The sequence below is a fragment of the Antedon mediterranea genome, chromosome 4 (assembly GCF_964355755.1).
Source record: "Antedon mediterranea chromosome 4, ecAntMedi1.1, whole genome shotgun sequence".
NCBI lineage: Eukaryota > Metazoa > Echinodermata > Crinoidea > Comatulida > Antedonidae > Antedon > Antedon mediterranea.
In genome coordinates, this window is record NC_092673.1 from 22,773,649 (window position 1) to 22,796,442 (window position 22,794).

Genomic DNA, 22,794 nt, shown 5'->3' on the forward strand with positions numbered 1-22,794 from the left:
CATTTTGGTATGCTACTATTAAAACTTGTTCTTAAAAATAATATACAGTATTAATTATATATTTTTACTCAGGGTAACTTATTTTAATTTTTTTATTTCATTTCCAAACCAAGTGAACTCATGGTTTACCACTTACAGGAGGGAACACAGACAAACACATACACATACAATAAGAACTATTAAACTAAACTACTAACAATGTTACGAAACTTACGGAGATCATTACTAAAAATATCTAACTCTATATATAATAGGATTCAAACATTTGCCGTCTATAGTGACATGTATGTATTTATGAAAGTTGGCTGTGTTTGGACAAAATAGTAATAGTATATAATATAATATTTGCTGACAAATTTCATAATTTGAAATAAATCATATTTTGTATAGTTTATTTAAATACAGTATCTATAGTAGGCCTACTATTTATCTTCATTCCATATGTTCGTAATTTGGACATATTTTCATAGTGGCATTGTTTTAAATGAATTTATTTTATTTTATTTATTCGACTTCTCACTAACTCAGTTAGTGAGGGATCTGGACCAACAGGTGGTAAACATCTCTAAAACGGTCCAGTCCCAATTTGCACAGTGGCTGTGTTTGTGTAGACTAGTACACCGGGGTAACCCCCTACTCGTCTCGAAAGATGTACTAGGTTTTTTAAAGTGCGCATGAGCTATGTGTACACTGGACCTACGGTTTATAGTCCTTATCCGAGAAGACTCGTTCTACCACCAGAACCATGGAGCGAGTGAGCCTCGAACCCTTGCCGATGTTACGGCTACGTAATTACGGTTCCACTGTCTTAACCGCTCGGCCACTCACTCACTCATTATTTAATTTAACAGCTATTACAATGTGAATGTGACTGCACTGGTTTGTTTGTTACCTTTTCTCTTCTTCTTTTTCTATAGCTTCTATAGTTGAGCGTGACGGTCCTGCCATGTCTTTCCTTTTATCTAGATAAAAATAGTATGTTTGCAAATATAAAATACATATTTTTTTTAATGGATGCAAAGTAATCGATGTTCAAATTTAAACCTGAAACTTTTATAATTATAAATATTATTCAGCTTGTACAGTATGTCACGCATTCATGGATTACATTGTTTACTGTACGTCTCAATCTGTCACATTATTTTAAAAGCAAAATATTATTCTATTTATCAACATGATAACCAACATAACTAAACCTAACCCTTTAAATTAAACAAAAGCTGTGCAAGGCCTACGGGTATAATATGTCATCAAATTCAAGATTAAATTGTATTTGCCAATTTAAAATGGAAATAATATGAGTACATTTTCAAACATTTAAAATTTTAAAATGTATATTAATAAAATTATTACTTCTTTTTACTTATTCCCACCATCACTATGCAAACCTGCCAGTCAAAATGTAGCTGCTGTATTTCTGACAAAAATGTACATGTGTAAACTTGTTTAAAAACACTACATTTTTTCGATATGCAATAATTTTTTTTTTTAAATGTTTTGTTTTTGTGGTGAGATAGACTAGAGTCGGTCGTAAGAATAGAAAATGGACCGTATTACATATTTTTATGTTTTTAAAGTTAGGTATACAAAACAACAATTGCAGGGGATAGTTTCTTCAACTGACCAATCAGGATGCTCGTTCTAAATACTCATACATTAAATTCTTCCAACTTCTTTTTTCACAGTAGAAAAAATGGGTGTGTAGAAAACGACGACCTCGAATTGGACGACCCCAACGACCCGGGCGACCTCGAATTGGACGACCTAGAATTGGACGACCCATAACACGAAACCGACGACCCCTATAGCCTAGCCTAGCCTAGGCCTAAGTGTGGTATAACATCCCGAAGCCGAACATAGCCAAAGATCTTTAAACCATACCTTATATAATACTCGCAAGCAAACAATTGATTGAAAAAATACAGAAATATCGTCATTTGATACTGAATGTGTCAACACGAACAAACGAACAGATATGGAACGCCAAGAGTGCATCATTAAAACTGCATTCGACTCGATTAAATACATCTCGTCTTCTTATAACGAACAATATAGGCCTACCAAGCAGCGTGTTGTGAACATGTGCATGAGGAGGGCCATAAGAAAGCTTTACATTTCACACATGCATTGTATGCGGTCAAACCTTACCCGCTGCTGAAAAGGGGGCCGTTTTGACCTGGTTTGCCATGTTTATGATATTTCGTGTGCTAATCGAGTCGAATGCAGTTTTAATGATGCACTCTTGGCGTTCCATATCTGTTCGTTTGTTCGTGTTGACGCATTCAGTATCAAATGGCGATATTTCTGTATTTTTTCAATCAATTGATTGCTTGCGAGTATTAAGGTATGGTTTAAAGATCTTTGGCTATGTTCGGCTTCGGGATGTTATACCACACTTAGGCCTAGGCTATTACCCCTAATAATTAGGGGTCGTCGGTTTCGTGTTATGGGTCGTCCAATTCTAGGTCGTCCAATTCGAGGTCGCCCGGGTCGTTGGGGTCGTCCAATTCGAGGTCGTCGCTTTCTACACACCCTAGAAAAAATCTGTATACTAAGTGTAATATATTAATATATGTATACCCAGCAAGCAAATACTGTACTAGTGGTACTAATAATTATTTCTGGTACAATCCTATCTGCTTTTATTAATTATTTTACGCATGCAGTGTTGTGTATTTGGTTTGCTACAAAACAAATATATAGTTGATCTGGTCCTAATATTTAATAAGACTCTTGGCGGACAGGCAGGCATTATTAGGACCAAGCCAAAACTGTATAAGGCCTAGAGTTCTCTAAGAGGCTAGGCTTAGGTACTAGGCCCTACTAGAGGATAGGCCAGCCCTCTACTAGGCGCTGCATCATATTATAGCCTTATAAGTTATAGGCTAGTAGGAGGCCTCTTCTAGCTAGGCCTAGCTAGGCCTAGGCCTAGCCTAGTAGAAGGCCTAACAAATTATAATTTTTATCGACACGACTAATAATACTATTCTAGTACTATAGCCAAACATATGTATGGTTGATCATCCTGTATGTAATTAAAAATGAGGTATTATTATTGATAATAAATGATAAGTTTATAAGGAATACCTAGCTAGGCCTAGCTAGAAGTATCGAAGCACAGCTTGCTAGCGCCACACATCATGCATGTGGAGGTATATTCAGAGCGTCATTCTGACGACTGGAGCATTCTCTACTGCTCTACGGAGCGCCATTTATGCCTTTATTAACTTCAATAATAGAAATAGTACTACAGTACGGTAACTGCTCAAGTGGACCCAATTTAGCACCAGGGTAGCACAGTGATATAAAATAGAAATAAAAGTCACTACTTTTAATATCGTTTCGTATATACCCATATCACAAACTGACAAACAGAAACATCTTGGCATTCACATTGATTCAAATTTATATTTTTCTTTTCATGTAAATAAACTCCGTTCCAAATGGGCTTGTCCATCTCCATCTTATCGCATGCTCGGTCATTTCATTAATAAACACACATCTATACTCCTCTATAACACTATAATCCTCCCACACATTGACTATTGATGTAGTGTTTGGGGAATCAGATCGAATATTGACCGAATACAGACCATTCAAAATAGAGCACTTCGCATTATCCTTAAAGCTCATCCTCTCACACCACGAACTAACATTTACAACACCTTAAATCTTCATACAGTCCAAGATCGCATGCATCTACAACTGGGCTGCCTTGCCTACAGGTCTGCAAATGGTCTTGCTCCGGAATACCTTGCCCTGCGTCTTGCCAGAATTCCAAATCATCGATGTACCCAAAGTGTCAGTGAGAGGAAATTTGTCGTCCCTTTCCCTAAAACAGAAACTTTTAAGAACAGCTTCATCTATAGAGCACCAACATACCTGAATTTGCTACCCACCAAACTAAGAAATGCGGTAACAATAAATAATTTTAAGTCTGCTCTAAAAAAATATTTAATCCCAAAAGAAAAAACTCAACTTTTTGTATAGTATTGAGACTATATTTTTGTATTTAAGTACATAATATATATTTTATATTTTTTTAACATAGTTCATCCGTTTTTTCATATATGTTTTTGACTGTCTGCATATGTTGCTTAGGGTCACCCTCACAAAATAAGGTTTAATAAAAAAATAAAATAGAAATAAAGTCACTAAATTTTAATATCTTTTCGTATGTTAATACAATGTGCTCAAGTGGACCCAATTTGGCCCCAGTGGAGCACAGTAATATAAAATAGAAATAAAGTCACTACATTTTAATATATTTTCGTATAAAACACTGTGCTCAAGTGGACACAATTTGGTACCAGGGGAACAGTGATATAAAATAGAAATAATGTCACTCAAGTTTCAATCTTTTCGTATGTTAATACACTCTGCTCAAGTGGACCCAATTTGGCACCAGTGGATTTTTTTTAAATGGGAAATAATGAATATTGTTTTTATTTTGAAAGAGAGATATTTTGAGGATTGTAAATGTCAAGTTGAACTTTTTTTAAATCAGAAACAAAGTTGCATGGCATTATTTTCCATTAAATAGACTGCCATAAAACCTCTAAAAGAAGCCCATGTGCTCCTTCATTTTCAATACTCTTGGGTGGGCTTCTTTTCCACATGGAGTTCTTTTCGAGATTACTTTTGCAAACTAAACGAGGGGAACTGCTAGCTTCCCGCCTGGAAAATATTTTATTTACATGATTTGAAAAATCTTCTAATGTAAATAACAACATCAAAATTTAACAGTGTGGCATGTTGACCGCGAATGACTAACATACCATCTTTACCATAATACACCTGCACAGACTCATTTGCATAACAACGTACGCACATACCAAACTGTTTAAAATAGAGCTACAAGGTACCCGAAAATGACATCTATTATGTTTTCAAACAACATGCATAAGAACCTTCAGTGCCCCACCATGCTTGGGGCTGAGCAAAGACAATTTTGGAAAAAAGAGAGCTGTATACAGTAGGTTCCCGCCCGAAAAATGGCGTTACATAATTTGAATGAAACAAACTATATAAAACTCACCAGGACAATATATGAGCTTGTCCCCGGAAAGTGCACCTATTCATTGAAATATAAAATTAAATATTAAGTCTCTACTAGCCCATCCATGGTTGAGGCAGAGCAATAAAAATAGAGCCCAGAAATGCACTTACTTATACTTATTACTATACATAGTCACCTATGATAATTATGATAATGTTAAAATTTCAACTATCCAGATGCGACTTCAACATTTTAGGTGGGGTTTTCTACTTTAAAAACTCGACTTCGATGGCCTAGCTCTGCGGCGGAATTAGTCTAAGCTTTGAAATTGGTCTGGAAATCGGCATCTTTGCAAATGTTCTATATTTGATCTTATTTCACTCTCCATTAACCTCATACAAAAACCATAGGAGACTATCTCTTTAAAACATGTTTATTCTGGGACGGTGCGGCCATACACACCAACTACTATGAAGAATCGGACATTTCGCTACCAATGTTGCAACATTGATTAACAAAATCAAAATTTAACAGTGGGGCGCGTTGACCGCGAATGACTAACAATACCATCTTTCCCACTACACCTGCACAAACTCTTTTGTATAACAACGAACGGCATACCAAACTATGATGAGAGATACATTCTCTTCTCAACACGTAACTCGTAACGAAATAATTAATTCCTTTTTTACATTAAAATTGAGGCCGCTAAACATAAAAGTTACGAGATCAAATACATGTAGCGAAAGCCAAAAAAAGAGTAAAAATTGTGCTCTTCTTGCCTCAGCACTAAGGCCCTGCTTTAGTTTGTGGTGTAACGTGTAATGCTCAGTTTTGAGTGGTATCAGCTGGAGTTCGAACCTCTACGGATATTTTTTTTATGAATATTGGTTTTTTTTTAAAGAGAGATATTTGGAGGGTTGAAAATGTCAGGCCTGGACAAGTGGACCTTAAATCATAAACAAAAGTGTATGGCATTCATTTTTCCATTAAATAGACAACATAACACCCCGAATGTTCCTCATTTGTTAGTAAACTTTTATTCACAACATAATATCAGTAGGCCTACAATACAATATCTTGCATGAAACGGATATTTAAAAATACACTATAATGTGTAACGGTAGAATTATAATTATAATGTAAAAGATTAACAAAATAAAAATTCAACACTGTTGTGTGTTGATCGCGAATGACTAACAATACCATCTTTCCCACAGCACATGTGAACACTCATTTGCATAACAAACGCACGGCATACCAAACTACGATGAGATAAAATTAATTCTCTTCTAAACACGTAACGAAGAGAATTAATTCTATCTTTTTACATTAAAATAAATTGAGGGCGCTAAACATCAAATTTAAACCATCAAAGAAGTTGACGAGAGCCACAAAAAAAAAGATGGTAAATGTGCTCTCCCTGCCTCAGCACTAAGGCCCTGCCACAGCCTTTTGGGATCGTTTCCACCACATCACCAGATGCATTGATGTTGTCGCCTCATGATGTGTGGTGGAAAGGGGACGTATGATCTGTGAACCCCAAACACAGTGGCTCACATAGCCTTAACTCTATTCCACCGACCAGCGTGGGAATCGAACCCACGACATACGTGTGTTAACACGACGCTCAGACGACTGAGCTAACTGATCATTTTGGTTTTAGCAAGGTTAATAGAATATTTATGACGTAATGATGAATTACGTAATACAGTACACGTATAAATAGACTATTATCAGCTGTTCAGTCATGTTCCAGTTTGTGATGCAACGGGTAATGTTCAGTTTTGAGTGCTATCAGTTGGGGTTCGAACCTAGACGGATATTTTTTTTATGAATATTGGTTTTTTAATTTTTTATTTTGTATGGCATTCACTTTTCCATTAAATAGACACCATAAAACCCCAAAAATAGCCCATGTGTTCCTCTTTTTTTAGTACTCTTGGGTACGATGGGCTTCTTTTAAAAAACGGGTAAGCTTCTTTTCCGCATGGGGTTCTTTTCAAGATTACTTTTGCAAAATAAAGGAGGGGAGCTTCTAGGTTCCCGCCCGGAAAATTGTATCTTTACATGATTTGAATTTCTAATAAAGATTAGCAAAATCAAAATTTAACTTTTAAATTTAATTTTGTGGCGTGTTCACCGCGAATGACTAACAATGCCATCTTCCCCATTACACCTGCACAAACTCATTTGCATAACAACGCACGGCATACCAAACTGTTTAAAACAACTACAAGGTTCCCAGAAATGACACCTATAGTATTTTGAAACATGATATATAAGAGTCTTCACTCCCCACCGTGATTGGGGCTGAGCAAAGACAATTTAAAAAAAATATTTATTGAAATATGAAATTAAATATTAAGTCTCCAGTTAAGCTCACCATGGTTGGGGCAGAGATAAGAATGAAAGCTTATTCTCCGGAAATTATGAAACGAAATATATAAGTCTTCAGGACCAGCCATACAATGGTGACTGTTTCCCAAGTGTGAGACATGCAATGCACGCGGCCGTGAAGGTAACAAAATTATGAAATACAAACAGAGCTAGCACACAAAAGCCTACTTACTAATTTTAATATTTCTATAATTTAGAAAACAATTACAATTATCACCTTTGATAATTATAATGTTAAATTTCAACTATCCAGATGCGAATTTTAGGTTGGGTTTTAAAAAACTTGACTTTATATGCTTCAATTTCGAAGATCTGCTTAAAACATATTTATTTATTTATTCTACCATAAACTTTTATTCACAACATAATATCAGTAGGCCTACAATACAATATCTTGCATGAAACGGATATTTAAAAATACACTATAATGTGTAACGGTAGAATTATAATTATAATGTAAAAGATTAACAAAATAAAAATTCAACACTGTTGTGTGTTGATCGCGAATGACTAACAATACCATCTTTCCCACAGCACATGTGAACACTCATTTGCATAACAAACGCACGGCATACCAAACTACGATGAGATAAAATTAATTCTCTTCTGAACACGTAACGAAGAGAATTAATTCTATCTTTTTACATTAAAATAAATTGAGGGCGCTAAACATCAAATTTAAACCATCAAAGAAGTTGGCGGGAGCCAAAAAAAAAAAGATGGTAAATGTGCTCTCCCTGCCTCAGCACTAAGGCCCTGCCACAGCCTTTTGGGGTCGTTTCCACCACATCACCAGATGCATTGATGTTGTCGCCTCATGATGTGTGGTGGAAAGGGGGACGTATGATCTGTGAACCCCAAACACAGTGGCTCGCATAGCCTTAACTCTATTCCACCGACCAGCGTGGGAATCGAACCCACGACATACGTGTGTTAACACGACGCTCAGACGACTGAGCTAACTGATCATTTTGGTTTTAGCAAGGTTAATAGAATATTTATGACGTAATGATGAATTACGTAATACACGTATAAATAGACTATTATCAGCTGTTCAGTCATGTTCCAGTTTGTGGTGCAACGGGTAATGCTCAGTTTTGAGTGCTATCAGTTGGGGTTCGAACCTCGACGGATATTTTTTTTATGAATATTGTTTTTTTTTGTTTTTTTTTTATTTTGTATGGCATTCACTTTTCCATTAAATAGACACCATAAAACCCCAAAAATAGCCCATGTGTTCCTCATTTTTTAGTACTCTTGGGTACGATGGGCTTCTTTTAAAAAACGGGTAAGCTTCTTTTCCGCATGGGATTCTTTTCAAGATTACTTTTGCAAAATAAAGGAGGGGCCGGAGCTTCTAGGTTCCCGCCCGGAAAATTGTATCTTTACATGATTTGAATTTCTAATAAAGATTAGCAAAATCAAAATTTAACTTTTAAATTTAATTTTGTTGCGTATTCACCGCGAATGACTAACAATGCCATCTTCCCCATTACACCTGCACAAACTCATTTGCATAACAACGCACGGCATACCAAACTGTTTTAAACAACTACAAGGTCCCCAGAAATGACACCTATAGTATTTTGAAACATGATATATAAGAGTCTTCACTCCCCACCGTGATTGGGGCTGAGCAAAGACAATTTAAAAAAAATATTTATTGAAATATGAAATTAAATATTATGTCTCCAGTTAAGCTCACCATGGATGGGGCAGAGATAAGAATGAAAGCTTATTCCCCGGAAATTATGAAACGAAATATATAAGTCTTCAGGACCAGCCATACAATGGTGACTATTTCCCAAGTGTGAGACATGCAATGCACGCGGCCGTAAATTATGAAATACAAACAGAGCTAGCACACAAAAGCATACTTACTAATTTTAATATTTCTATAATTTAGAAAACAATTACAATTATCACCTTTGATAATCATAGGCCTAATGTTAAATTTCAACTATCCAGATGCGAATTTTAGGTTGGGTTTTAAAAAACTTGACTTCACATGCTTCAATTTCGAAGATCTGCTTAAAATATATTTATTTATTTATTCTACCATAAACTTTTATTCACAACATAATATCAGTAGGCCTACAATACAATATCTTGCATGAAACGGATATTTAAAAATACACTATAATGTGTAACGGTAGAATTATAATTATAATGTAAAAGATTAACAAAATAAAAATTCAATAGTGTTGTGTGTTGATCGCGAATGACTAACAATACCATCTTTCCCACAGCACTAGTGAACACTCATTTGCATAACAAACGCACGGCATACCAAACTACGATGAGATAAAATTAATTCTCTTCTGAACACGTAACGAAGAGAATTAATTCTATCTTTTTACATTAAAATAAATTGAGGGCGCTAAACATCAAATTTAAACCATCAAAGAAGTTGGCGAGAGCCAAAAAAAAAAGATGGTAAATGTGCTCTCCCTGCCTCAGCACTAAGGCCCTGCCACAGCCTTTTGGGGTCGTTTCCACCACATAACCAGATGCATTGATGTTGTCGCCTCATGATGTGTGGTGGAAAGGGGGACGTATGATTTGTGAACCCCAAACACAGTGGCTCGCATAGCCTTAACTCTATTCCACCGACCAGCGTGGGAATCGAACCCACGACATACGTGTGTTAACACGACGCTCAGACGACTGAGCTAACTGATCATTTTGGTTTTAGCAAGGTTAATAGAATATTTATCACGTAATGATGAATTACGTAATACACGTATAAATAGACTATTATCAGCTGTTCAGTCATGTTCCAGTTTGTGGTGCAACGGGTAATGCTCAGTTTTGAGTGCTATCAGTTGGGGTTCGAACCTCGACGGATATTTTTTTTATGAATATTGTTTTTTTTTGTTTTTTTTTTTATTTTGTATGGCATTCACTTTTCCATTAAATAGACACCATAAAACCCCAAAAATAGCCCATGTGTTCCTCATTTTTTAGTACTCTTGGGTACGATGGGCTTCTTTTAAAAAACGGGTAAGCTTCTTTTCCGCATGGGATTCTTTTCAAGATTACTTTTGCAAAATAAAGGAGGGGCCGGAGCTTCTAGGTTCCCGCCCGGAAAATTGTATCTTTACATGATTTGAATTTCTAATAAAGATTAGCAAAATCAAAATTTAACTTTTAAATTTAATTTTGTGGCGTGTTCACCGCGAATGACTAACAATGCCATCTTCCCCATTACACCTGCACAAACTCATTTGCATAACAACGCACGGCATACCAAACTGTTTTAAACAACTACAAGGTCCCCAGAAATGACACCTATAGTATTTTGAAACATGATATATAAGAGTCTTCACTCCCCACCGTGATTGGGGCTGAGCAAAGACAATTTAAAAAAAATATTTATTGAAATATGAAATTAAATATTATGTCTCCAGTTAAGCTCACCATGGATGGGGCAGAGATAAGAATGAAAGCTTATTCCCCGGAAATTATAAAACGAAATATATAAGTCTTCAGGACCAGCCATACAATGGTGACTATTTCCCAAGTGTGAGACATGCAATGCACGCGGCTGTAAATTATGAAATACAAACAGAGCTAGCACACAAAAGCATACTTACTAATTTTAATATTTCTATAATTTAGAAAACAATTACAATTATCACCTTTGATAATCATAGGCCTAATGTTAAATTTCAACTATCCAGATGCGAATTTTAGGTTGGGTTTTAAAAAACTTGACTTCACATGCTTCAATTTCGAAGATCTGCTTAAAATATATTTATTTATTTATTCTACCATAAACTTTTATTCACAACATAATATCAGTAGGCCTACAATACAATATCTTGCATGAAACGGATATTTAAAAATACACTATAATGTGTAACGGTAGAATTATAATTATAATGTAAAAGATTAACAAAATAAAAATTCAACAGTGTTGTGTGTTGATCGCGAATGACTAACAATACCATCTTTCCCACAGCACATGTGCACACACATTTGCATAACAAACGCACGGCATACCAAACTACGATGAGATAAAATTAATTCTCTTCTAAACACGTAACGAAGAGAATTAATTCCCTTTTTTGTACATTAGAATAAATTGAGGGCGCTAAACATAAAATTTAAACCATCAAAGAAGTTGAGAGCCAAAAAAAAAGATGGTAAATGTGCTCTTCCTGCCTCAGCACTAAGGCCCTGCCACAGCCTTTTGGGGTCGTTTCCACCACATCACCAGATGCATTGATGTTGTCGCCTCATGATGTGTGGTGGAAAGGGGGACGTATGATCTGTGAACCCCAAACATAGCCTTAACTCTATTCCACCGACCAGCGTGGGAATCGAACCCACGACATACGTGTGTTAACACGACGCTCAGACGACTGAGCTAACTGATCATTTTGGTTTTAGCAAGGTTAATACAATATTTATTACGTAATGATCAATTACGTAATACACGTATAAATAGACTATTATCAGCTTTTCAGTCGTGTACTTGGTGGCGTAACGGGTAATGCTCAGTTTTGAGTGCTATCGGCTGGGGTTCGAACCTCGACGGATATTTCTTTTTAATATTGTTTTTTTTTTAAATAGAGATATGTGACACTGTATTGTCGAACATGTATGATACCATACCGGTAAGTATTCAAATATGCTTAATACGAAAAGATATTAAAATTCAGTGACTTATTTCTATTTTATATCACCGTGCTCCATTGGCTCCAAGTTGGGTCCACTTAAGCACAGTGTATTAACATACGAAAAGATATTAAAATTCCGTGAATTATTTCTATTTTATATCACTGTGCTCGCCTGGTGCCAAATTGGGTACACTTGAGTACATTGTATTAAAATACGAAAAGATATTACAATTCAGTGACTTATTTCTATTTTATATCACTGTGCTCCACTGACGCCAAATTGGGTCCACTTGAGCACAGTGTATTAAAATACAAAAAGATATTAACATTCAGTGAATTATTTCTATTTTATATCAATGTGCTTCCCTGGTATCAAATTGGGTCCACTTGAGCACAGTGTATTAAAATACGAAAAGATATTAAAATTCAGTGACTTATTTCTATTTTATATCACTGTGCTCCCCTGGCTCCAAATAGGGTTCAATTGAGCAAAGTGTATTAAAATACGAAAAGATATTAAAATTCAGTGACTTGTTTCTATTTTATATCACTATGCTCCCCTGGCTCCAAATTGGGTCCACATGAGCACAATGTAATAACATACGAAACGATATTAAAATTAGTGACTTTATTTCTATTTTATATCACTGTGCTCCACTGGCTCCAAATTGTGTCCACTTGAGCACAGTGTATTAGCATACGAAAAGATATTAACATTCAATGACTTGTTTCTATTTATATCACTGTGCTCCACTGGCTCCAAATTGGGTCCACTTGAGCACAGTGTATTAACATACGGTGCTAAATTTGGTCCACTGAACCAGTTACCGTAGTACTATTTCTATTTCGGAACTAAATAAAGGCATAAATGGCGCTCCATAGAAGTAGAGAATGCTCGATCGTCGAAATGATGCTCTGAATATACCTCGCATGTGTGTGTGTGTGTTTTTGTTTACGTTTTGTAACACGTGCTCCAGTAGTAGTATAGCGCCGCTAATCTTTGGTGGCGCTATATCCGAGTCTTTTCCCGTTGTTAACGTACGTATCGGTGGTAGGCCTAGCCTAGCTAGCCTCTAGACCTAGGCCTACTGTACAGGTTTTCAAGTTTAATTACATTTTCTAGTAGCTAGCTAGGATACCCTATATATATATATATAGTAAGTAGTAGTAGGCCTAGCTAGTAGGCCTAGCCAGGCTAGGTAGGCTAGCCAAATGTCAATGACGGAATGTAGGCCTGCCCTTGGGCCTACTAGCTAGGGATGCTAGTCAAGTCGCCCCATCGCAAAGTCGCCCCATACAAAGTCGCCCCTTACACAGTCGCCCCATCGCAAAGTCGCCCCAAAACAAAGTCGCCCCGACACAGTCGCCCTATCGCAAAGTCGCCCCATCGCAAAGTCGCCCCAACGCAAAGTCGCCCCATCGCAAAGTCGCCCCATCACAAAGTCGCCCTATCGCAAAGTCGCCCCAAAACGTTAAAAAATAGTTTACAAGTGCGTAAAATGTTGCAATGATACACAAAATAACACAGAACGTGTAGGCATAAAAGGGGAAGCCCCGCCATGTAGTCTCAGGTCACACGATCGGCACGCACCCCCATATCAGAGAGGAAGCCCCCGACTAATCACTCGGTCGCACTCCGCGGTCGCACACTCTAACGTGCTAGCTTACCAGAGGGAAACCCCCGTAATTACTCCGCCGTTGCCGTTGTCGCACTCTACAACGCACCATCTGAAGATGGGGAAACCCCGCCAGAGTTTTACGATGATATCATCAGTCGCGTTCGAAATCGGTCGCGATAAAATGATGTTATACGATCTAGATTATTTTTACTTTGGTCGATGAATATTTATTATTATTATTAGGCCTATATTAATAATTGATTTTTGTTTTTATTTTACAGGTCAGTAGGTCTATGATGAGAAAGATGTGTGGCTTAAAAAATGACAATTTGTAAACATAGTTTAAGATATAGTATTATCCAGCATAATGTCATTTAACAGTACATAATTATTTAAATGTGAAATATTTTATAGGAAACGTAGGCTACGTCTGTGTCTTTTATTTTATATGCAACAAATTACGTAAAACAATTCATTTATAAACATTCAGTTTACTATTATATACATAGTATTACAGTGAACATTGATTGTAAGACTCCTGGAAAGGCAATCCCATCATTATATCCCATTATAAAATTGCATCATATCACCACTATATGTCGTAAATGATAACGTGCGTGTGTGTATTTGTCGTACGTCCGTGTACGTATTATTCCGTGCCTCTTCACTGTCTTGTTTAATTTAAAATTAAATAAACACCTGATATGAGGATATTTATTAGGCATTATAATTAGAATGTTCTATAACCAAAAGGATTGAAAAAAATTTCTTCAGTAAAATGATCATTGTGCTGTTGAATAAAAGGCGACTCGCCATCTGAAACATTCTCTGAATCCAATCGGAGCTGCGCCTTCTGGTATCTGTTTCCTCACAGCTGCTACGTCTTTCTGCTGACCGTCGGGGATTCCCCTTTTTAAAAAACACGCACACGATACTGTACGATGGTTTTTCCATGGTCAAAATGTCGCGTTTTAATTTTACTAATACTTGCATGTAAAACAATCATATTCATTTTGAAAAGTCATTATAAAATTAAGACACATAACTTGTCAATAAATGCAAAATGATCAATAAGTAGCCTATAACACTCGTCTTACAACACTGTTATTGTTTTAACTACTGTAAATCTATACGAAGGCCTACTACACATTTATACATTTATTATAGGCTATTATCCTAAAAAATGAGCTGGTATCGCGTAGGTTGAAGAAATTGTAATTGTGGCTCTGGTAACTAATTTTAAAATCATATTAAATTAACATTTTCGAAACTATAAATCAGGGATAATCTTTTTAAAACTTTCAAACAAGGGACTATTTTTTTAATGATTTTTAAAAAGCACATCACTCCATTAAAATCTGTAAAATACAAATTAAAACACATATTATGTATATAATAGGATAAACATTAATGTATACGACATTCAAAGTAACAACGCAATCGATGTCAAACGCAACCGATATGATTAAAACCGTGGGCGACTTTGCGATTGGGCGACTTTGCGTTGGGGCGACTTTGCGATGGGGCGAATTTGCGATGGGGCGACTTTGAAATGGGGCGACTGTGCCGGGGCGACTTTGTTTTGGGGCGACTTTGCGATGGGGCGACTTTGTATTGGGCGACTTTGTATGGGGCGACTTTGCGATGGGGCGACTTGACTGGATCCCCTAGCTAGAGGGCTAACCTGTGCCCTGCCTACTAGGCCCTATCTATATACTAGGCTGGCCGGTCCTAGCTTGCTTGGAAGCTGGGCTTTCTAGCCTATACTATGGCTTATATCTACTACCCAGCCAGTCCATATAGTAGTAGTCCATCTGAGATACTACCCACCCAGTCCATAAATTATAAAAAGGACATAAAAACATGTCATTTTGTAATTAAATTAAATAAAATAATTAATAAATTAAATAAACGTGTGATGAATAGAAAAGGCCTAGCTAGGCCTACATACAAACAAATAGAAATTGTTTCGTCTAATAAAAAATTGTAAATTTTGGACCAATATCTTCTAAAATAGTCGCCGAGTCGAAATTTCCCATCCCATCAGGATTTCTTAGGTGAAGTTTTCATAAATTCTCCCAAATATTATAAAAATCACTGCATCTAATCTCTTCATTATTGAGCTATGTGGTTTAGATTAAATTACAAATAATAGCAACTTCTTTATTTAACATTAGATGAACATATCTTGCCAAGCCAGTTAAATCATGCAGTACACAAAAGAAGTAGCACTTCTGGAGGCTGCCTTCCAACTTGCTGAGAAACAATATTCTGGTGCCAACCTAGCAAATACATGTTTAGGTGACATCAGTCAGGATAATGAAGACCAACCCTTGGCGCAAGTAGCGGATACTCTCATCACTGGTATATCTGAAATTATTGGAGGCTTAGAATGTCCCCTAAGTGATGAAGAACAAAAACATACCAGTTTTGTTGTGCATTCTGTATTATTTAACAGCTTTTATAAACAGATTTTATCATTGAAAGGCAATGAACAGAAGAAAGCATCATCGAGGAATCAAAACAATGCAACATACTGTATCCTGGATGTGTTCCCTAGAATTGGATCAATGCTTTACTATATTTTGTTGGTCAGGTTCAACTGGGGTAACCTATTTGGACAGGTAATTTATTTCAGTTAAAAATAACCTGGATTTTATTCCGAAACAAAACCTGGATTTCATTAATAAAAACATGTATCTTTTGCATTGACTACAAAAAATTGAGATCCCTGAGAATTTCCAAATGAATAGTGACAAAAAAATTCTGATACTGATGGAGTAAACGGAGTGCTGCATGTGTTGATAGTGTATGGGGGGGGGGGGGGGGCAATGTTTTTACATTGTATACTTATATACTTAAATTAATCTTAAACACCAAGTCTTCTTTCAACAGTTTCTGTCCTTCCAGTACTGTACATTTTGTCAAAGCGTTTGTCCGGGATTTTCTAATTCATTATTATGGAAAAAGCAATACCCACATCTTTGTAAAATTTGATTTATTTTGTTTATCTTTGTAGATGGTGAGTGTACTTCGCCCAGAGACATCCACTCTTATTCTACATGAGATTCTCAGCCAATGTATTAAGGAACCTCAACCACAAATGGAACGGTTTTTAGCAGACATTGTCAGCGGTATTCTACCTGATTCTCTATCTAAGTCACATCCAGATGTTTTATCCAATCAAAGATCTGCTGTGAGTTTTCACCAGTTGAAATGGAAAAACTTGCTTTTATTCTATAACATGGTTTTCGATCGTTTGAGTAAAGGATATAGTGAGTCTGAAAATTGTAATAGTATTTGTAAACTAACCTCATCGTGTCTTTTATGCTTGTTCGATTTTCTGAGCAGTCATCTAAGACGAGAAATCACAATGATTGAAGATGTGAAGTTTCAAATGGAAGATCGGCTTTATGACATCACAAACACTATGCAAATTTCCACCGACATCCCAATACAGTTTTATCAAAAACTTCAACAGATGTTTCTAGATGAATCAGTTAACAAACCCATCTTTGATAAACTAAGGAATTCTTCTCATTGCATACTGAATGATAATCTTCAAAGCTTTTTAGATGATTTCTTATGTAGTTTTAATAGATGCATAGCTGCGTGCAAACTTGTTGACACTTTGCAAAAATCAAATATTGAAAACCAGGAAAAGGGAAAACTTGGAAAGACGTGCTACTACTTATGGAAATGTTTGAAACCGTTTATTGGAGCACAGGAAAGTAATCTAACAAGTCTTTATTTGCTTGAGAATGAGTTTGATAAATTTTGCCAAACGGAAAAGACAGGTGAAGCTGCAGATGAAAAGTTGGAACCAATACAGACGATCGAAGATGATTTAAAAGAAGCAATTTGGAGGGTGGATAACAGACTAATTGGTTATCAAGGTAAAGCAAAGTAGAACCCATATTATAGGGATACCAACAACGTATCCCTATAATAGGGGTGTCACCTGAATTTAAAACATATATTTCCTCCTGTTCGTTTTATAATTGAAAGTGTCCCTCAATGTGGGTGTCACCTGAATTTAAAACATATATTTCCTCCTGTTCGTTTTATAATTGAAAGTGTCCCTTAATGTGGGTGTCACCTGAATTTAAAACATATATTTCCTCCTGTTCGTTTTATAATTGAAAGTGTCCCTCAATGTGGGTGTCACCTGAATTTAAAACATATATTTCCTCCTGTTCGTTTTATAATTGAAAGTGTCCCTCAATGTGGGTGTCACCTGAATTTAAAACATATATTTCCTCCTGTTCGTTTTATAATTGAAAGTGTCCCTCAATGTGGGTGTCACCTGAATTTAAAACATATATTTCCTCCTGTTCGTTTTATAATTGAAAGTGTCCCTCAATGTGGGTGTCCCTGAGTAGGGGTTGTTAAAACATATATATCCTTCTGTTCATTTTATAATTGAAAGTGTCCCTCAATGTGGGTGTCCCTGAGTAGGGGTTGTTAAAACATATATATCCTTCTGTTCGTAAATTGAAAGTGTCCCTCAATGTGGGTGTCCCTGAGTAGGGGTTGTTAAAACATATATATCCTTCTGTTCATTTTATAATTGAAAGTGTCCCTCAATGTGGGTGTCCCTGAGTAGGGGTTGTTAAAACATATATATCCTTCTGTTCGTTTTATAATTGAAAGTGTCCCTCAATGTGGGTGTCCCTGAGTAGGGGTTGTTAAAACATATATATCCTTCTGTTCATTTTATAATTGAAAGTGTCCCTCAATGTGGGTGTCCCTGAGTAGGGGTTGTTAAAACATATATATCCTTCTGTTCATTTTATAATTGAAAGTGTCCCTCAATGTGGGTGTCCCTGAGTAGGGGTTGTTAAAACATATATATCCTTCTGTTCGTTTTATAATTGAAAGTGTCCCTCAATGTGGGTGTCCCTGAGTAGGGGTTGTTAAAACATATATATCCTTCTGTTCATTTTATAATTGAAAGTGTCCCTCAATGTGGGTGTCCCTGAGTAGGGGTTGTTAAAACATATTATATCCTTCTGTTTGTTTTATAATTGAAAGTGTCCCTCAATGTGGGTGTCCCTGAGTAGGGGTTGTTAAAACATATATATCCTTCTGTTCGTAAATTGAAAGTGTCCCTCAATGTGGGTGTCCCTGAGTAGGGGTTGTTAAAACATATATATCCTTCTGTTTGTTTTATAATTGAAAGTGTCCCTCAATGTGGGTGTCCCTGAGTAGGGGTTGTTAAAACATATATATCCTTCTGTTTGTTTTATAATTGAAAGTGTCCCTCAATGTGGGTGTCCCTGAGTAGGGGTTGTTAAAACATATTATATCCTTCTGTTTGTTTTATAATTGAAAGTGTCCCTCAATGTGGGTGTCCCTGAGTAGGGGTTGTTAAAACATATATATCCTTCTGTTCATTTTATAATTGAAAGTGTCCCTCAATGTGGGTGTCCCTGAGTAGGGGTTGTTAAAACATATTATATCCTTCTGTTTGTTTTATAATTGAAAGTGTCCCTCAATGTGGGTGTCCCTGAGTAGGGGTTGTTAAAACATATTATATCCTTCTGTTTGTTTTATAATTGAAAGTGTCCCTCAATGTGGGTGTCCCTGAGTAGGGGTTGTTAAAACATATATATCCTTCTGTTTGTTTTATAATTGAAAGTGTCCCTCAATGTGGGTGTCCCTGAGTAGGGGTTGTTAAAACATATATATCCTTCTGTTTGTTTTATAATTGAAAGTGTCCCTCAATGTGGGTGTCCCTGAGTAGGGGTTGTTAAAACATATATATCCTTCTGTTTGTTTTATAAATTGAAAGTGTCCCTCAATGTGGGTGTCCCTGAGTAGGGGTTGTTAAAACATATATATCCTTCTGTTTGTTTTATAATTGAAAGTGTCCCTCAATGTGGGTGTCCCTGAGTAGGGGTTGTTAAAACATATATATCCTTCTGTTCGTTTTATAATTGAAAGTGTCCCTCAATGTGGGTGTCCCTGAGTAGGGGTTGTTAAAACATATATATCCTTCTGTTCTTTTTATAATTGAAAGTGTCCCTCAATGTGGGTGTCCCTGAGTAGGGGTTGTTAAAACATATATATCCTTTTTGTTTTACTCTAAAAGTGTCCTCTCAACATAGGGAGTAGAGGTTGGCCGTATTATTAAAATATATATTTCCTCTTTTTTTTTCTTTTGTCCCCTCAATACTGTATTGGTGCTCTTAAGTAGGGGTGTTAGTTTTAGTGTAACCGGATATGAATTGTGAAATTTTGTTATAATAAATTATTGAGCTACAATTTGATTTTACATTTCAGAAAATTTGTTTTGGTTATTGAACTGTTCTGTGAATTCTAATGAGATATGGATATCCTGCCTGGAAAGAAATGTTGTGAATATCTCTAGTTTAAAGTAAGTTATAAGGTAAATAATGTAGGTAACATTAATGCAGTTAGCCATCATCTACATCCTTCCTCCTGAATAATAATATGTCATTCTTATATAGCGCTTCATGCATATAACCTCCATAGTGCTTCACATTATTTCCGTTGGATATTTTTTTTATCAAACATGAATGGAAACATACTTCCATAATTCAGCCTTAGCGCGCCTTACCATGTTCCCACCTGTATACTACCTGAGTGGAGAGAGGCAAACAAATATAAAGAGTCTGGCCTAAGGACACAAGCAATGCGACAAATAAACTCACGGTCAGTAGTCCAACATCCAATATACTGTGCGACATGTCCCTTCTGTACGTGAATGACTTTAATATAAATTGTTGATTAATATTCAATTTCAATAATGCTGAAATCCCTATTAAGCCGTAACTGGTGTAGCCTTGTCACATGTGTGAAACTGTGAAAAGCTCTTGATTGTTATTGTGATTTCATGTAATATAATTGTATACAATGTTTTTTTTCCCTTTTGACAGACTTCTAAAGTGTCTTGTAGACTGTACAATTCGGCATCAATTAGAATGTGACATCAAGACAAAATATGATCTTGTGAAAAGACTTTTAAAGGTAATGAATTTTGGTATCATTTCCAAAGATCTTTGTTTCGACCTGACTTCCCATATCACAAGGAATGCACCAGTAATTAGTTCCTAAGACATATTTTTTTATCCAACTTTATTTCAAGGGGGTAGCTGTAGTTACAGTAGTACAGCTGACTTATCTAGGTTGTGAACCAGTGATCCTTATATACACCTTGCTTACTTGCCTAAACATAATACAATTCATTGTTGCATGGTTTAACACAAACAATGTATGGTTACATTTTAAAATAAATTAATCTATTGTTTTTGTACTATAGGTATTACTGAAATCGTACAAACTTGTCAGCACTGGTATACAAAACAGAGTAAGAGATTACTTCACAGATCAGCAGCATCAGCTTTTAGACTTTTACCTATATGAGGAATATGATTCAGCAGGCCTACAACAACAAATAGTTGCTGCCTTCAACAAACTTGTGAATTCAAGAAACCATGATAATATACAGGAGGTATATCTAGAATTGGTAACACTTATATCTGTATATCACCTGTGATAATATATTTACGGTAGGCTTAAATTATGAACATAAAGGAAACAAAGTAGATCTCTGAGACATTCTCAAATTTACTTTGTTCCCTTTGGGAATTACACTGCAAACCTATTGGTACGTCAGGGAAACTCAATACGTAAGAAAACAACAACTCCTGCTAATTGTATATAAAGCCTTTTATAAGCTTTGTGTATTTATTCAATCTGTAAGTAAACAGAAATAACCCATACAAAATGTATTCAGAACAATAATAACAATTTTAACGTACGCCCTCAACTCTAGCGAATCTTGCAACAAACAAACTATAAACGCCCTCAGCGTCAATCAAACAATTAACTTACATAATTGTCGCTCCATAATACATGCGACGCCGCATGTCTAATCGTCAACGCACAACAAAGCGTTAATCACAGAATGAGCCTACTCGCGCTGTAGCTTATGAAGTATGATCGAGGCTAGCCTACTAGCTTGGCTTAATAAAATCACACTTAAGACTCTACTAACTAACATAATTAGACTCACTTCTTTGGCAGGATATTTAACTTCCCTTATTCATATACATTTACTGCATTTTATAGCTAAAATTACTATACATTATGGCTGTCTATCACCCTTCTAGTGACGACCTTTTGCCTATCGTATGACTTGCTGCAACTAACTTAAATCATCTTTTAATTATACAAATGTTTCTTCCTTTCTCCGCATGCATGGTACAGTACAAGCGATCGTTCTATAACGATCCACCTATCTTTATAGTGTATATTCACCATGCAAACATTTGTACAATAATTAAACAAAGTGATTGTTAATTTTATTCTAGTATTTTACACAGGTATTTTAAACATCATAGTCACATGTTGGTGGTGTCCTATTATATTTGTGCTACTCTAAATAATTTGAGGAATTTTGATGAACCCTCCACCATAAAGCTCTGTTTACACTATCAAACTAGTTTGATGTGCCCAAATATGGTAGTGATATGCCCAAATATGGTAGTGATATGCCCAAATATGGTAGTGATATCATCATATCCATATATGGGCACATCACATTTGTTGTCGCATAAAGTTTGCTAGTGTAGACCGAACTTAATAGTAATGGTATTCAACATCTTGATACCATGATTTTTTAATCAAACTTGTTCTTTTGCATTTCAGTTACTGCAGTACATCAGTCCTGTAGCTTTTCAGTCGCCAAGGCAAACCATACAAAAGTCTGTAATGGAGTCTGTTAGTAATTCTGGCATCATTCCATTGATTTCAAAGGTGAAGAATGAACATATTTCTACCTGTTTTACCCTTACACCACCTTCACATCGCTTAGCAAAATTTGCACACACCTTATTAGGTCAACACCTCCATTATGTATCCTGTGTGCCCGAGTACAACAACTTGAAAGCTCTGTCTACACTATCAAACTAGTTTGACAAAAAAGTGTGATGAGCATAAATATGGTGTGTGATATAGCAAAAAATATGATGGTGATATGACATCATCATGTCCGTATATGGGCACATCACATTTGTTTAAGTTTGATAATGTAGACAGAGCCTTAAACTAGAATAAGTAAACAAACTGGGGCATTGTAATAAGTGAAGATGCTTTATGGTTATAGCCCATTAAGTTAGTCAAT

At 36.0% G+C, this 22,794-nt stretch overlaps 2 protein-coding genes across 4 annotated transcripts in view; one reads left to right on the plus strand and one right to left on the minus strand.

Annotated features, from left to right (window-relative positions):
* Nucleotides 1-3,132, minus strand: part of LOC140046943 (putative RNA polymerase II subunit B1 CTD phosphatase rpap2) — a 51,950-nt gene extending 48,818 nt beyond the window's left edge. The window contains exons 1-2 of one of the 2 annotated variants that reach the window (XM_072091710.1): nt 3,088-3,132; nt 893-962 (exon numbers count right to left, since the gene is read on the minus strand). In XM_072091710.1, coding sequence (XP_071947811.1) covers nt 893-948 — 56 coding nt within the window. In that variant the 5' untranslated portion in view covers nt 949-962; nt 3,088-3,132. Of the gene's footprint in view, nt 1-892; nt 1,116-3,087 lie in introns of those variants that run through there. The other variant, XM_072091711.1, reaches the window with a different exon arrangement.
* A 9,946-nt stretch (nt 3,133-13,078) lies between these two features.
* The window catches only part of LOC140046946 (uncharacterized), a 47,347-nt gene continuing 37,631 nt past the window's right edge, over nt 13,079-22,794 (plus strand). Inside the window, exons 1-7 of one of the 2 annotated variants that reach the window (XM_072091719.1) lie at nt 13,079-13,120; nt 15,821-16,267; nt 16,663-17,539; nt 19,929-20,022; nt 20,546-20,636; nt 20,929-21,120; nt 22,320-22,427. In XM_072091719.1, coding sequence (XP_071947820.1) covers nt 15,851-16,267; nt 16,663-17,539; nt 19,929-20,022; nt 20,546-20,636; nt 20,929-21,120; nt 22,320-22,427 — 1,779 coding nt within the window. In that variant the 5' untranslated portion in view covers nt 13,079-13,120; nt 15,821-15,850. The remainder of the gene's footprint in view (nt 13,121-15,820; nt 16,268-16,662; nt 17,540-19,928; nt 20,023-20,545; nt 20,637-20,928; nt 21,121-22,319; nt 22,428-22,794) is intronic. The other variant, XM_072091718.1, reaches the window with a different exon arrangement.